We start from the raw sequence: 16,487 nt of genomic DNA on the forward strand, positions 1-16,487 counted from the left end.
TGGCTGAGCCCACCTCTCTGCTCAGCAACCCTCCAGCTCTGCCCTCCTCTCACCCTTCCAAGCACCACGAGCTGTCACAGTGCTGCTTCAGGTGTCACAGTAGCCAGACTCACCTCTTGCTTGCGCGCTGCCTCCCACTGTGTGACCTGAACCTCGTCCTTCCCTGTTGCCGGTATCATCTTGGGCACCCCTAAATCCAGGCATTCCTCAGCACTTTCCTTCAAATCCTCCAGATGGTTTTGTCTTATGGCATCAATCAGCTGAGAGATGGATGACTCTGGAACAAGAACACATGAACATCGGTGAAGAACACACCTTAACTCAGGCAAGCCTCCCTTACAACAGCTTTTACTCTGCTGCATGACTGCCGTGTGCACTAAAACCTGGTGAAACACAAAATTCTGCATTTTCTTTGCTTCTAGAAACTCTCTCCTTTCTCTACACAGGTCCTGGAGCAGCAGCAGGTGTGCAATGGCCCACACTGCTTTAGCTGTCAGCACTATCTTGACCTGCTTTAGGGTTAGCAATGTTGCCTTGTGAGATCTGGTCAGGTTTGTGCTACCCTTATCTAACAGGGACCAAGGTAAGTAAAGCAGAGACACCCACCAGGCACGCAGAACATCACATGCCCCCCATACCTCTTTACCTGAGCTGGGGCTGTCACTTTCAGGAAGATTCCTTCTGCAATAACAAAGATGACAAAACCAGGTTAAGGCTGAGCACATGCAGGCCAAACAGCCCTCTGAAGCTCTCTCTAACAGATCAAGCACCCTGGCTTGAGAGAAGCAGCTTGTGGAAGTAATGGATTCCCCACTGGGTGCTGGATCTAGCCACCAGTCTTTGCTCAGGACCAGGATTTCCCAGGAATACCCATCAGGAAGCCTTGCTCCTGAAGACAGACTGAGACTTGTTCCTGGAGAAAAGAAGCTGCATGGAAAGCTCATAGCAGCCTTTCAGTGTCTGAAGGGAGCCTACAAGGATGGCGGAGAGGGACTGTAGCGACAGCACAAGGGGTGATGGGTTTACACTTAAACAGGGGAGATTTAGGTTGGATACAGGGAAGTTCTTCCCTGTGACGATGGTGAGGCCCTAGCGCAGGGTGCCCAGAGAAGCTGTGGCTGCCCCATCGCTGGCAGTGTTCAAGGCCAGGCTGGAAGAGGCTTGGAGCAACCTGGTCTATCAGAAGGTGTCCCTGCCTGTGGCCTTTAAGGTCCCTTCCAACCCAAACCAGTCTGGGATGATATGATTCTACAATGGAGACCTCTGTGGGTCTCCAGAGTTGGGTTTCCAAGCATGAAGACTGAGCTGTGTGGGGCTCACCTACCCAGCCACGCAGCCCATGGCTGGGAGGAACAAGTTTCCTACAGGTGTTTCTTCCCAGCTCAGAAGAAGAGGCTGGGGATGGAGAGCCCTCTGCATGGTCTACGTGGCTCCGTCACATCCTGTGCTAGGTTATCCATCAGCTGCCATAAACTAAACCTGCCCTTGCCAGGCTGCAAAAGCCTCAGCCAGAACCATGCTCTTGTCATGGTACCTGGATATGCTCCCCAGCAGTGGCGAGCCCATACTTACAGCCAGAGCTTCTTTACCTTCTGCATCACAGAAGGCTCCTTGTTCCTGCAGTAAGAGAGAAGCCAGTTACCAATTCCCTTTGAATCCTTCACAGCTTGCAATGGAGATAACTCCCCTTTCAAAGAGCAGAAAGTCCCCACCACAACCAGGTCACAACAGGACTCCCAGTGGGTTGAAGAAGCCCCCCCGGCGCCAAGCTCCCCACTGTACCCGTCAGATGACTCCAACCTCAGCTTCTCTATGGGCAGCACGATGAACTTCTGGACCCGGAGGTAGAACTCACAGTCCTCCTGAGGGGAAAACAGAGCCCATGAGTCACCTGCAGTCCCAGCCCTGCTCCCTCCTGCCCCAGCTCAGGAGAGAGAAGAAAGGCCACCCATCACCTGCCTCCATCTCCTGGGAGCAGGTAAGTATGCAGGAAGCCAGGAATAAGTTGCTTCCACTCATAAGAGAACTCACCGGCCTGGCTTCCTCCTGGAAACACACTGTGTACTTCTGTAAGACAATAATTCTGCAAATGAGGCTGGGAAGTCTGATTTGCGTGTGGGTGCTAGAAAAAGAGCAGAGCAGGAACATCTTGGAGAGATGAAGAACGGAGCTGGATCATCCAGACACACAGAGGAGCTGCCCCAGCAGTTACACCAACTACATCAGGGCATGGATGAGACAATCAGATAGGGGTTGCACTACATGAGCTTTGAAGGTCCCTTCTAACCCAGATTATTCTAGGATTTATGCTGGAACACACCCCAGCATGAGCGTCAAGGACCAAGGGCTCCTGGCTCCTGCAATTTATTCCTTGCTGCTTATCCTTGGCTCTAGGGAAAACTGATGAAGAAGCAGCCCAAGCTCCCATGTTAATGCTCTGGTTCCTTTCACAAAATCCACAGGCTCTTTAGTCCTTTCTAGTCACATCTACATGTGCACCGCAGCTTCTGCCATCACCCCCTGCCCATCCCAGCCCGCCAAAACCAGAGCACCGAGCATCAGTCTTCTGGTTTCCCTCCCTTGGCAGCTCTTTCATGCAGACTTCCCACCCTATGATTGCTTTTGCTTAACACAACCTGAAACAATGCCAGGCATAAGCCCCACTAGCAGCTGTGGAGAACCACTGTCCCAGCCACAGCCTAGGCATGGTGGAACGCACTTTTTCTCTGACTGCAGAGCTTCGGCTGCAATGACCACACGGATGTAGTAGGACCCATCTGAGACCTGCAGGACAGCATCTTGGACAGCCTCAGGTTGGCCTGGCACAGTTGAGTCACACAAGACCTATGAAGAGATTGAGGAAGGGAGAAAAAGAAATGTCACTTACGTACTTCCCTGTGAACAAGGCCAGGACACACAAGCCTGGCTGAAAGTCCAGAGTCTTGGGAAGGAAGGTCACCAGCCACTATGAAGCCAAGTGGTTTTTACCCAAACCAGCAGCAAGAATCCAGGCAAAAAGGCTCTGGGCAGGTTGGGGACACATGCTCTTCTGCCCAGCACAGGGAGACAGAGCAGCAGTAAACAGTAGTATCACGACAGCTGTTCCCTTCTGAATGGTGTAGCAACCCTGAGCCTGTATTAAACCATGTCCATACTGGGTCAAAACAACCCCTAAGGGAAGTACTAAACTGCTCCTCCAGATCTCAAACCTGCCTGTTCTATGGGCTGGGAGCTGTGGATCAGTCCTGGCCTGTTCCAGTCCCTCCAGCAATAGGCTTCTCCTGGTACCTGCCTACAACTTGGTCACAGACATCACATACGTCATCCACCTGACTGGTGACGCTGGAACATGATGCACAAAGAAGGAATGTGAAAAGACATATACCATCATATAAGAGTGCCACCTTCATTTATAAATGGTGTGCATATGGTCTTTCATAGCTTCCCACCAAGCTAAAAAGATTAATCCATCATAGAATCATACAATCCCAGACTGGTTTGGGTTGGAAGGGACATTAAAAGTCATCCAGTTCCAACCCCCTGCCTCAGGAAGGGACACCTTCTGATAGACCAGGTTGCTCCAAGCCCCGTCCAACCTGGCCTTGAACACTGCCAGGGATGGGGCAGCCACAGCTTCTCCGGGCACCCTGCACTAGGGCCTAACCACCCTCACAGGGAAGAAGTTCTACTTCATGTTACTTACTGTCAGGGCCACCCATCAACTGGCATGGTACAAGGAAGGAAGAGATGCAAAGAGGAGGAGGAAGAAGGCAAGGCAGCCTGTGAGTGTGAGGCTAGGAGGAAAGATGAGCTTGGCGACCACAGACATTTCAGATGAAAGCAGGTCATACCTACCAGAGGTGCAGAAGTTAGAGAAAGCTGCCAAAAATGGGCAAATCAAAGCTCCTCCAACTGAAAATGAGGGATTCCGAGGAGGAAGGGTCACCCAAACAGACACCAAACCGGGAACCGCTGAACCCTTCCAGGAATTAGGATTTCAGATGTTGGAGCACTTTAGTCCCTCTCAATACTCACCCGCAGCACCTGCCCAGCCAGGAGATTCTCACTGAGATCCATCTGTTCGTAATTCAGGAGGAGGTTGTTGACCCAAGGCTGCAGGGTGTAGACTTTAGGAGAAGCCATATTCTTGTTCTTGTACACAAACCTGAGAGACAAGGGAAGAGGCACCAAATCATCAAGAGCAGGACACAGCAAAGCTCCATCATCCCAGTAGTGATTTTGCACCTCAATTACAGCCACAACCCCAAGAAATGGCTCCAATCCAGCCCCAAGCTGGACACCCATTCTAAGAGAGCTGTGCTGGGTGAAAAATGGGGTTGATTGAAGAATAGGGCTGTTAGGCTTTGTTAGCTTCGATAAGCTTTGCCAGAACCACCTGGTGGTTACTGATATGACAACGATCCTGAAACAAAGTGATGAAGAAATAACCACCAGGGGTCCCAAAGCCCACTACCACATTTTATTGCGTATGCGGGAAGAATTCTCCAGGAGTATGATGTAAGGTATGTAATCTAATGAATATGTATGTTTAAGGACAATGTAATCACAGCCGGGTTGATGCTAGGATGAGACACGCTAGGAGGAGCTATCCCCCATGTCTCCCGGCGCCGCAGTAAAGAATACTCGTCAACTTCAGCTTTGCAGTCGAGTTCCGGGAGAGCTCTCCGAATCACGGGGAAGATGCGCTGCCGTGGGGAAGCGCGTCCTGCAGCACCCACTCCTAGCCTTTTGCCAGTTTCCCGCCAGGTCAGGACAGCTTATTTTCCAGCTCTCCCCATACAGCTGATCATCCTCACCAGTAGTTATTTTCCTGTGTCCAGAACTTACCGGTCACTGTCCTAACCGCGAACGCGGGCAGGGGACACGCTTTGCTGGAGGAGGACCATGCAGAGGGCACGGGCAGGGGCAGGGTTGGTGAGGTCCCCTCTGTCCTTACGGCCCCCCCAGCGCGGCTCCAGCCGCCGCCGCCACCGTTGCCCTGCGCGCCAAGCGGAACCCGGTCCGCGACCCGGAAACAGGAAACGGGGCGGGGCGCCTCCGAGCGCGCCACTTCCCCTTCCGCAGCCCGGCGCCCTCCTTCTACCATCCGCACCCAGTTGCGCAGGTGCGTCGGTATGGTGGTCCGCGTCCGCGTGCATGTCCGCCGTTCCCTCCCTTTGTGAAATACGAACTCACTCCTCTAAACGAAATATCAGAGTTTTATTGAGGGGCAAGGTCAACGAAGCAAAAGCCCCAGCGCTGGGCGCATGACCGTAGCCAGAGGCACAAGCGATTAGCATTTGTTACAGGTTTATATACTTTCCCTATTGCATTAGTGACATGCATATTCATAATTCCCACGTATAGGCAGGGAATATTATAACTAACTCCCGGAACTTCCTATCATAAGCCTCCTCCTCTTGGCGTCTGCAACTGCTCTCCGGTGACTGTGGGCGGGGGTCTTGAGGATGACGTAAGCAGCCTTCCTCGCGGCGTACTTTTCACCTTTGGCACAGTCGGACGCCCCAGTAACCACACAACTACCTGAAACCGGCCATATCTGTAATTCTTCTGATAGCTGGCAAAGATTTAAAACAGCGTGACCTTCCTGCAAAATTGATTGCAGGATAGGCAGACGAGGAGCATCCCAAGCTAGCAGATGTTTGGGAGGCTCTGTCTCTTAACTGATAACTAGAAGGATGGTGTGAAATAACTCATTCATGTTTAGTGGGGCCGCTAAATCCCGTTGTCTCATCACAGGCTTACAACACAAACATTCCTCTTTAAGGCTAAAGATACTTTCAAAGACTAGTGTGAAACAATTAACTCATGTTTAGGGGGGCCACTACATTCCACAGACTTACAACATAAACACTGCTCTCTTTCCACAACCTAAGTTAAGCTAAAAAGTGCTTTAACTCTATGTTCTCCAGGCACTAGATTTTCTTATATCGAGTCTTCCTGGCCCGTCCCCTCCTTCCTTTTGCCTTTACAAATTCTTTTGCTATGTGACTCCGTTTTGCTCAACAGTTCTGGCCCTTTTTAACTTGTTGTCTAATCTTGTGTCTTTAGCGAGCTTTGTTTCTGTTATTGTAAACTGGTACAGTTATATCCACATAACCACACCTATGATTTGCGAAAACCAATACATTTATGTGTTTATGTGTGAGTTCGGAGGCACAGACCCAGAGGTAGAGTGCAAGCTGGATCATTTATTGCAAAGATTACACGATATTTATATGCTTCCAAGCAATTAGCCAAGTACATCTGTGCTTGCCTTGCGGTTACATAGGTGAAAGGTCTACCTGATTTTCCTATCGACATCCTCTTTCCAGTTCCAACGTCCTTGTGCCTTGCCAGTTCCAGCATCTTCCAAGTACCAGTCAGGGATGGGTCACTCTTAATTGCCTGCTGTAGTTCCTCCTTCCCATGGTCTCTGACAGTTTCAGTACATTCCAACCCCCACATTTATCACACTGGCAAAGATTTAGAACAGTGTGACCTTCCTGCAAAATTTATTGCAGGCAAAACAGGACAGGCAGACAAGGGGTATCCCAAGCTAGCAGATGTTTGGGAGGCTCTGTCTCTAAACTAACTGGTAAGTAGACGGATGGTGTGAAATCATTCATTCATGTTTAGCAGGGCCACTAAATCCTGTTACGTCACCACAGACTTACAACACAAACATTGTTCTTTATCTTCAACCTCAGTTAAGCTAAAAGTACTTTAACCCTATGTTTTCCAGACACTAGCTTTCCTCGTATCAGTGTATGTGTCCCCCACCAGCACCACACACACACTTTTCTTTTACCTTTACCAGTTCTTTTGCTGTGACTCCATTTTGCTCAAGAGTTCTCGCCATTTTCAACTTACTGTCTAATCTTGTGTCTTTAGCAAACTTTGTGAACTCATACAGTTATATCCATATAGCAACACGTATGATTTGCGAAAGCCAATACATTTATGTGTTTATCAGACCATTCACGTCTGCATCCCCATCACTATCCCTGTTTGTAACCCTATCCCCATCTGTATCCTTAACCTTATCCACACACCCATCCCTGTCTGCATACCTAGCCCTGCTCACATCTGCATCCCCAACTCCATCACCATTCCTATTCCCATTCCTATTTGCATCTCCAGACCTATCCCCATCTGCATCCCCAGCTCCATCCACATCTGTATCTCCATCCTTGTCTACATCCCCAACAGCATCTCCCTCCTTACTTGCATTCCCAACTCTTAAGAGCACCCCCAACACCATCCACATTCCCAGCCCCACCCTGACTTGTATTCGTATTTGCATCCACAATCAGATCTACATCTTCAACTCCATCCCCATCCCTGTTCCCATCCCTGTCTATCCACAGCCCCAGCACACAGCAGGCTCCTCATCTTCCAGGCTTTTCCTGGGCACACACCCTCTTTTCCCTGTTGTTTGTCTGACATTCTGTTGTCGCTTCCCAATCAGTGGCTCACACGTGATGCCAAACCACCTCTGCAACACTTGCTTGTTTTCACATTTCTTCCCTCCGCTCTGGCTTCAACAGTGCTGAGCAGCCCCAGGCTCTCCCCAGGCAGTCACCTGCCTGCTCTGCTGCTGTTAATAGTCTTAATGACCTAGAGAACATCTCCTAACTAGCGTAAATATATCTCCTGAGAAGTTATGAATGTTCCATCCCTGGCAGTGTTCAAGGCCAGGCTGGACGGGGCTTGGAGCAACCTGCTCTAGTGGAAGGTGTTCCTGCCTGTGGCAGGGGGTTGGAACTGGGTGAGCTTTCAGAACCCTTCCCATCCAAACCAGTCTGTGATTCTGCTATTACAAATGGTCTGTGCAGAGTCTGAGAGCAGGAACCACCATGGGATGCTCATGGATGTTCATCAGCCTATGGAGACGAGCATGTGGTGCTTCTCAATTGACTTTAAGCACAGCCGGAGCTCATGGTGGATCTTCAGGCCTGTCCTGACACTCCTGTACCACTAGTCATATATTTTCCTTGGAAAGCAGCTGGGAAATCAGTCCATCACTGCCTCACTGCTGCAGGAATGAGCTGGGACTACCCTGGGATTGGGTATCTCTCATCTCTTGTGTGTGCCCTGGGGGAGGAAACTAAATTTTATCCTTCTGTGACCTTCACCACGTAAATACTACAGCTGTGATAGAGCAGACCCTCAGGGGTTGCTCATGAGGATTTCCAAGCAGTGCTAGTGGGGTGCTGGTTTCTTCAACCAGAACCCCACCACTAGGGTGAAGGGACACTCACATGTCCCAACTGCTCCATCCCCACCCTGCCTTTGGTGTTCCACAAGTTAAGGCCAACAAAGTGCACTGCGTGGGGTCAGCCTGTCACTCTTGCCTGGCTGACATGGGGCAACGGGAGGGACAGAGCCTTGTGTCCCATGAAGGATGGTGCCAATGGCAAGGGGCATCTCGGCACAGGAAAGCAGGACATGTGGTGGAGCAGGGAAGGTACAAAGGGCAGCTTTCCAGGTATCCTGCCCAGGGCACTCCCTGCCTGGGCAGGATACTCTGCTCCTTCTGTGTCATTCCTTGGCTGCTGGTAAAGGTGGACCATGGATATGGACCGTGGCCAAAAAAAAATGGGGTACAGGCCGAGAATTTCCTAGAGGCAAGGGCTGATGCAAGCCCTCATGGGAAAAAGTGAGATAACCCAGTAGCAAAAAGCAACTGCGGAGTCAGGGTGAGAGCAGTGCAGTAGTGACAGAGCAGCACTTCAGGGCTTCGGATCCACTCAGTGCTGGTGACTGGGGCCAACCGGGGCATCAGCCTGGGGCTGGTCCAGCACTTCCTGGGGATGCCAACCCCCCCCCAGTGGGTCTTTGCAGCCTGTCGGGCCCCCACGGAGCAGCGGGCGCAGGTGAAGCTGGGCTGGACGCAGCGGGCGCTGCTGGGGACGGGGCACAGGCTGGAGCAGGCAGGGGCTTTGCCAAGGAAGGGCTCCAGCACCGGTGGCACAGGGCAGGGGTGGGACACGGTGGCACTGTCCGTGCATGGGATGTGCTGAGGGGACAGTGGCCCCTGGTGTGAGCAGGAGGCATGGAGCGCTCACCATCCGTCGGCAGGAGCTGGAGCAGGGAGCTGGGTGCGAGGCGAAGCAGGGATGGAGCCGTAGCAACACGAACTGTGCCTGGGGAAGGCTGAGCCTGTGCGCAGCCCCTCCTGCCCTTCCATGCCCACACGACCCCCTCTCCTGCAGGAGCTGCAGCGTTTGGCCTCCAGGCACCGAAACCTGGTCATCATCCCGCTCGGTAGGTGCCCCGAGCCGGTTCCTGCCCCGGTTCCCCTCTCTGCCCAGCACCACAGACCTGGCGAGTGCTCTGGTGCTGTGCACCCAGAGCTGGGAGGCAGCCGTTCCTCTGGGGACACCAGTGCTACCATCTCCAAGCCAGGATGTGAGGGTCTGAGCTCCCTGTGTCGGCTCTGCAGAAGTCACCGACCCTGCCAGCATCAAAGCGGCTGCAGCCCAAGTCGGAGAGCGCTTGGGGGACTCGGGGCTCACCCTCCTCATCAACAATGCAGGAATGGCGATATTGAATACACTTGATAAGGAGACACTGGAGGACATGACCCACGTTTACACCACCAACACGATTGGGCCCTTGTTGATGGGCCAGGTGAGACCCTCGCCCAAGCTGAGCTGTCCCGTGGCAGCACCAAAGACTGGTGGGAGGGGTCCTGCCCCTGCTCCATGTGATGAGAAGCTTGTGGAGCTGTGGGCTGGAGCACAGAAGCTGGAGCCTGGTGGGCTGGGGCAGTGGGAAGAGAAGGAAGGATGCTCCAGTGCTGGTGCCGGCGCTGACCGCTGTGGAAGGAGCTGGTCCTGTCCCCTGTGCCACCTCCATGTGTGCTTTTGTCTCTTTCTCCCTGCAGGGCTTCCTGCCCTTGCTGAAGAAGGCTGCCCAGGGACAGCCCTGGCTCACTGCTGAGCTGCAGCAAGGCAGCCATCATCAATATGTCCAGTCACGGAGTTTCCATCTCTTTTCCTGCTGGTTGGGATCTAATGCAGATTGTCTCATACCGCTGCAGCAAGGTACCACCATGCTGTACTGGGGACAGATTTGCTTCCCCTGCCCTGTCCCTGCCATGGGGTCTGCACGTGACCCCTTGCTGACACCCTTGTCCTCCACTGCCATCCCTGCCCTGTCTGCTGCAGGCTGCTCTGAACATGCTGACCAAGTTCCAGTCCTTGATGTACAAGGAAGATGGTGTCCTCTGTGCTGCTCTCCACCCTGGATGGGTGCAGACTGACTTGGGGAGCTCTCCAGGACACCAGTTGGAGTTTCACCATGGCTGGTCAACCAGAGCCCCTGTGCTCATTCTTCATGGGAGCGAGCTGCTGCTCTGAGCTCCTGACCATGACCTCCCTGCCTGTCCCATTGCTGCCGGGGCATCTCCCCCTGCCTTGGTACTGGGTGCCTGGTACCCCCGTCCTCTTGACTCCCTGCTCAGTGCCCTGCTGGTGGCTTTCCCTTTGTCCTTGAACAGCAACTTACCCTGCTCCAGGGCAGCCTTAGCCAGGTCTCAGGCATGGCCCCACAGTCCCCAGTGACAGTGCATGAGAGACTACAAGGGATGCTGAAGGTGCTCTCCTCTCCTTCTTTTTGAGGAGACCGGCACCTTCCTGGACTGGGAAGGGAATGTTGTTCCCTGGTGAGACGCCAGCCTGGATTCTGGCAGCTGGGCCCTGTGCTGCTGCTCCCACCCACCCCACATCCTCAATAAATCCCTGCCAAGAGCCACCAGCTTTGCTGTCTGCTGACAGCTATATGGGGCAGCCCCATCCTAGGTGCCCAAATCCTTATCCTGGTGTGTTGCTGTGCCCACTGTGGCCCACCCAACCCACAGCTGTCTCTTGTGTCTGACAACGGAGCTGGGGCAGAGCCCCTGCCCCAGGAGGAGAGAGATCTTTGGAGCATCCATGGGGCTGCTTTTCCCCCTTCCCAGTTGTGGGACATCCCAGGGTTGTGTGTGCCCTGCCTGAGATCCCCAAGGCGCACAGGGAGCAGCTGCCTTCTCCCCTCAGTTGGGAGATGCTGTGGTCAGAGGCCGGACAGACAGACACACAGTGCTCAGGCTGTTGGTGGGGAGGTTGAGGCTGAGGATGCAGATTAAAAACAAAGAGGCATCAGCTCCCGGTGTTTACAGAGGTGGGGGTCACAGGGGGACTGCAGGGCCACGTGTGGGGTGGGGAAGGGAGAAGAAGTTGTTTCCCACACCCTTCCCATCTCGCTGGCATGAGGGTGAGCAGAGTGACCATGCAGAGGGGTGAACTGGTGAGTAGGAGGCTACAGCATGGGCAAGAGGCAACAGTCGTCTGCCTGTTACCAGGGCAGGCTGGTCCCTTCCCAGTCGAGGAAGGCTCTGGAAGTGTCCTGCGAGAGGCTGGCCAGCACAGTCAGGATGCCACGCATGCTGTGCTCCACCATCCGCGGTGCCTGCAGAGGGGACAAGGTGCAGCATCAATGCCATGGGCTGTAACCAGCATGGAAAGCAGCCAGCTTTCAGAGATGACCTTTAGAGAAGCTGCATGGAGACCTCAGAGCAGCTTTCTAGCATGTGAAGGGGGCTGCAAGGATGCTGGAGAGGGACTCTTCATTAGGGACTGTAGTGATAGGACAAGGGGTAATGGGTTTAAACTGAAACAGGGGAGATTTAGGGTAGATCTTAGGCAGAAGTTCTTCCCTGTGAGGGTGCTGAGGCCCTGGCACAGGTTGCCCAGAGAAGCTGTGGCTGCCCCATCCCTGGCAGTGTTCAAGGCCAGCTTGGACAGGGCTTGGAGCAACCTGGTCTAGTGGAGGGTGTCCCTCCCTGTGGCAGGAGGTTGGAAGTGGATGAGCTTTAAGGTCCCTTCCAGTTCAAACCATTCTATGTTCCTGAGGGATGGTTCTTGAACTTGCCAAGAAAAGCTGCCTGCAGGTTGATGCCTGGGATCCTGTTTCAGCAGGTGGGTAAGTGTCAGGGCTGCTTCTGCAAGGAAGGATAAATCCTCGTGTGCTTTCTCAGCTGCACAAGGACCTTGTGTACTCACATCCCAGAGGTGCTTCAGACAGGCAGTGCTCTGAAGGAGATGTGGTTTTGGGTACTTTTAGAGCTAGGGAGGCTTTGTGGTGAGCTGCAAAACTAAAGGTGTCCTCGGATCTCCGGTAGTGTCACCATCATCTCTCGAACACCGTGGCTCAGCCCACCACTGACAGTGAAGGATGCTGCAGTGTCTTTGGTTTGGCTTTGTTTTAACTGCTCTAGTGGAAGGTGTCCCTGCCTGTGGTAGGGGGTTGGAACTGGATGAGCTTTAAGGTCCTTTCCAACTCAAACCATTCTATGATTCTATAATGATCCTGGGGAGCAGCACCCATAGTGCTCATGGGGGTATTTTATTTACTGCCACAGCTCTGCTGTTTTTGCTGGGTTTGCAGGGACAGGGCTGGTTATCTGTGCACTTGGCACACTGTAGCTTGCTGCCTGTCTGCACCGGGAGATGGTCCTGAAAGCTCACAGCATCACACAACATCCCAAAGTGCTCGAGAGCTGGAGGCACAGTGGGGGTCTTGCTGACCATACCCTGCACAGCCCAGAACCTTCTCTGTTCCCATGTCGGTCTTCACCCAGCCAGGATGGATAGCTGTGCACAAGATCCCCCTGTCCTGGAGCTCCGCAGCCAAGCACCTTGTCACCATATTCTGGGCAGCCTGGAAGAAGTAGTGCCATGCCAGCATGACCTGGGGTATGGGTGGGCTGGAAGGGGGACTTTTCCCAGCCACAGGGTGGGAAATAGGACCTGGCCGTGGGGTACAGCATTGGCACAACCTCCTTGAAAGGCTCAGTCCTGGGTCCTGCTGTCTTGGTCTCCAAGCTGACACTTGGAAAACCAGGCAGGGTGTGTGTGACCCCTCCACGTGCCCTGGGCATGCAGAGCATCCCCAGCACTGTCCCTGGCTCCTCACCTCACTGGCACGGTATGGGTACATGGGGCCTGGTGCACACCAACGCACAGCCCGATGGAGCCCAGCTTGGTGGAGACGTTGATGATGGCAGCCCTGCTGCAGCTCAGCCCCTCTTGCCCTGAGCCCTTCGCTGCCTTCTCCAGGAGTGGCAGAAATCCCTTGCCAAAGACACAGATGCTCTGTTAACATGGGACAAGCCTCGAGCTTGAGGTGCGCCCTGGAGGTCTCTGTTGCAGACCACGGGAGAGACACCTCCAGCAGAAGGACAAGGGAGGGGAAGGATGCCCCAAGGAGGGTCCAGGCTCAAGCCTTTCCTTTCCCCAAGGAAAGAGCAGGAAGGAGCTCCAGATAGAGAGCAGCAGAGCACTGGAGATGCTGGGGATAGGCTGAGTTGCCTCCCTGCTCCTTCAGGTGGGTAGAGGCGACCCACGGTCCTGGTCTTGTCTCATCAGTTCTACTCATTTGAGAGAGCCAGAACCCACCCAGAAGCCACCTTTGCCATGGAGAACATCTCCCCAAGCAGGAGAAACCCAAAAGGTACCCTGGCAACCTGGAGGGGCCCAATGGCATTGGTGGAAAACACAACATCTCCTGGGAATCCAGAGAGTGCAGCATGGTGTGCGAGCTGACACCCGCGTTGTTGATGGGCAGGTTCAAGATGGTCCTTCAGATGAGACCCCACAGCCCGCACGGCCCCATGGATGCTGGGCAAGTTCACAGTGTCTGCTGGGGCAGAAAGCAAAGTGGAGGAGAACTCCAGTGGTTCAGCTTCCTGTGCCTAAAACAGCTACAAGAAACCCGGAGAGGGGCTTTGGACAAGGGCCTGTAGGGACAGGACAAGGGGGAATGGCTTTAACCTGACAGAAGGGAGACTGAGATGAGATCTTAGGCAGAAGTTCTTCCCTGTGAGGGTGCTGAGGCCCTGGCACAGGTTGCCCAGAGAAGCTGTGGCTGCCCCATCCCTGGCAGTGTTCAAGGCCAGGCTGGATGGGGCTTGGAGCAACCTGGTCTAGTGAAAGGTGTCCCTGCCTGTGGCAAGGGGTTGAAACTGGATGAGCTTTAAGGAGCTTTCCAACACAAACCAGGCTGGGATTCTGATTTTTTTCAGTTTGTGGTTGGCTTTTGGGTTTACTTTTAAGGAAGTGCATCCCCTCCCAGGTGCTCACCCCATTGAAGTGGCCATTGTCGATTTAAAAGGAGTCATCTAGACACATTCAGGATCTGAAATGGACTGGTTTGACCAACATTAAACTTTATATATTGTCTTTTAATAACCCTAGTACACCACCAAGCCCTTTAGAACCATGTGTATGGACATGCTGGAGTATGGTTTTGCTCCCATGCACATTTCACACACACAGGTGTTTTGCAGGTGCTAATCTGATGGGCCTGCTGGATTGGAGAGACAATCACAAAGGTGGATTTTTTTTTTTTTTTGGTAACATCAAACCATCGTCCATTAGTGCTGGGCAGCTAATTCTTTCAGGGCCTGGAAACAAAGTGATGGAGCAAGAGAGGAGGTTAGAAGTCACCAGCGGCACGGCCCTGCTCCCACCCCAACTCCCTGGCCACCCCAGCTCAAGCTGGGCCGTGGTGGCTTCGCTTTTGTCAAAGTGTGTGGAGCTATTCTCTGGGGTCAGGGCATCCCTGTGGGCAGGAGGAGAAGTGTACTGCTGGGCTCAGGCACTGCCCCTGTCCTGGGTGATCCCACTATGGAGAAGGGGTTGGTTGGCCATGAGCATGGCCAGAAGGACACGGGCACCATGTCTGAGGATATAGGTACCATGTCTGCTCCTCCAGCCTCATCCCACCCAGCTAGGTTAGGGGTTGGGGGTTATGAGACCCCACCAGAGCAGCCCTGTCCCTAGTGCCAGACTAACCCAGCCAGGGCCGTGAGCTGGCAGGCTGCAGGGACCGCACATTCCCACCACCTGCCCCATTCAGGACCATCCCCACGTCCCACACCTTCACTGACCTTCCCTCGTGGCCCGCCGGGGTCACGGCATGTGGCGAAGATGTGCTGCGGGGGCCGGGGGCTGGCAGCGAGCTGCCTCACGAGCTCCAGCCCGATGCCGCGGTTGGAGCCTGTCACCGGGACGCTGCGAGCCAGCGCCGCCATCCCTGCGGTGACACACTGCGGGACTGGGAGAGGAGCCGGGCACAGCCCAGCGTATGGCTCCAGGCGCCCATGGGGACAGGGACGATGCCAGCAGCAGCCCTGGACCCTCGCCTGCCCCAGGCACAGCCAGGGTGCCAGGAAAACCCCGCGCACAGGGCTGGATGGCTCCTGTGTCACACAGTCCTTCCCCGCTAAAGCCCCAGCTCCCAGAGGCACTGTAACAATAGCAAACAATAGCAGAATTGTCACCTCTAACAAAAGCTTGGAAAAGCACTTGGAAACACCACCAGGAATAGGAAAACAGTTCCACATAACTGTGGCTGGTAATCTTCCAGTCTGAGGGGTGAGTTTGGGATGGCTGAAACCAGGGATGCTAATCCAAAGCCCAGCCCAGGAAGCACAGGAAGAGCATTTCTGACACTGGAAGCTTAACTGGTGCCAATGCTTTCACGGAGAGAAGATCTTCAGCTCCCTGCAGCCCTGACCACCCGCTGCTGCTGCGCCAAGCACACAGCCATCACCCTTCTCCTTCCTGGAGGACAATGCTGGATGCTCCTTAGCTCAAGAGGTGCCTGCAAAGCCAAGGCTCCTGTGGCACAGACATGCTTGGGGGCATGGATTTTCAGGAGGCAGAGGTAAGGTGCCAAAAGAAACTAAGAACTACCATGTAAAAAGCCTCAGCTGAAACAGAAGAATTGGTGAAACCTGAGTTTAAGGGGGGTAAGGAAATAAGAAGTAAGTAGTGGGGAGGGGGCTGTCACACCTGAATGTGCCCAAAGGGACACATCTGTTGCCCAGCCTCACTCAGCCTGGTGGAGGGGACAGAGCTGACTATTCCCCAAGTATCTGAGTGGTTCCAGATCTGACAGTCACCAAAGAAATACCCAGACCAGCAGCTGGGCAATGGTGAAGGGGCTCCCACTTGGAAGGTGTGTTTTCAGGGGACACAGAGCATGGAGGGGAAGCAGCAGTGATGTTTCCTTCCCTCTTGGTGGGCAGACTGCAGCCCCCATGAGAGGTAAGCATGCTGGGTATGGATTTGGATGCTGTTAGACACAAACCCACTGTAGCAGGCATTGCTGAAGCTATAATCATCTGCCCAAGCAATTGTGCGGCACAGACCTGCCCGCTCCTGCTGCTATGTGCACACAGCGTCCAGAGCTGCATTCCCATTAGGAGCCAACAGGACTGGAGTTTCCACTTTTCCTTCCAGGCTCCTTGGTAAAGAGACCAAAATAAAGTGAAGAGGGCTGCCGGCCAGCATCGAACTGGGAAGGCAAGTGCAAGTAACCTTTGGAAAGGGCTAACTGATGGCAAGAAAGGCCAAGAAGGACAGAAGCACAGACATATTCATGGCTCAAGAACCACTGCTTGGGCAGAAGGGATGCTCTGGGGAAGAGAGGAC

At 53.7% G+C, this 16,487-nt stretch overlaps 2 protein-coding genes and 1 pseudogene across 5 annotated transcripts in view; 1 reads left to right on the plus strand and 2 right to left on the minus strand.

Moving 5' to 3' along the window:
* Nucleotides 1-4,925, minus strand: part of ACD (ACD shelterin complex subunit and telomerase recruitment factor) — a 7,904-nt gene extending 2,979 nt beyond the window's left edge. For 3 of the 4 annotated variants that reach the window (XM_057413874.1, XM_057413877.1, XM_057413873.1), the window contains exons 1-8: nt 4,849-4,925; nt 4,036-4,165; nt 2,720-2,844; nt 2,032-2,122; nt 1,783-1,862; nt 1,573-1,617; nt 647-681; nt 114-277 (exon numbers count right to left, since the gene is read on the minus strand). In XM_057413874.1, the coding sequence (XP_057269857.1) occupies nt 114-277; nt 647-681; nt 1,573-1,617; nt 1,783-1,862; nt 2,032-2,122; nt 2,720-2,844; nt 4,036-4,143 (648 nt within the window). In that variant the 5' untranslated portion in view covers nt 4,144-4,165; nt 4,849-4,925. The remainder of the gene's footprint in view (nt 1-113; nt 278-646; nt 682-1,572; nt 1,618-1,782; nt 1,863-2,031; nt 2,123-2,719; nt 2,845-4,035; nt 4,166-4,848) is intronic. The other variant, XM_057413876.1, reaches the window with a different exon arrangement.
* Nucleotides 4,926-8,663: 3,738 nt separating this feature from the next.
* On the plus strand, nt 8,664-10,478 carry LOC130601659 (C-factor-like). The gene is given in 6 exon segments (XM_057413870.1): nt 8,664-8,879; nt 9,219-9,270; nt 9,449-9,636; nt 9,893-9,925; nt 9,927-10,052; nt 10,176-10,478. Coding segments are annotated over 6 exon segments (654 nt in total). The 5' UTR covers nt 8,664-8,816; the 3' UTR covers nt 10,368-10,478.
* A 669-nt stretch (nt 10,479-11,147) lies between these two features.
* LOC130601674 (C-factor-like) lies at nt 11,148-15,205 on the minus strand (annotated as a pseudogene).
* Between the last annotated feature and the right edge of the window lie 1,282 nt (nt 15,206-16,487).

This window comes from Pezoporus wallicus, unplaced genomic scaffold, assembly GCF_028554395.1.
Source record: "Pezoporus wallicus isolate ANWC-B61680 ecotype Strahan unplaced genomic scaffold, APGP_CSIRO_Pwel_v1 contig_6364, whole genome shotgun sequence".
Taxonomy (NCBI): domain Eukaryota; kingdom Metazoa; phylum Chordata; class Aves; order Psittaciformes; family Psittacidae; genus Pezoporus; species Pezoporus wallicus.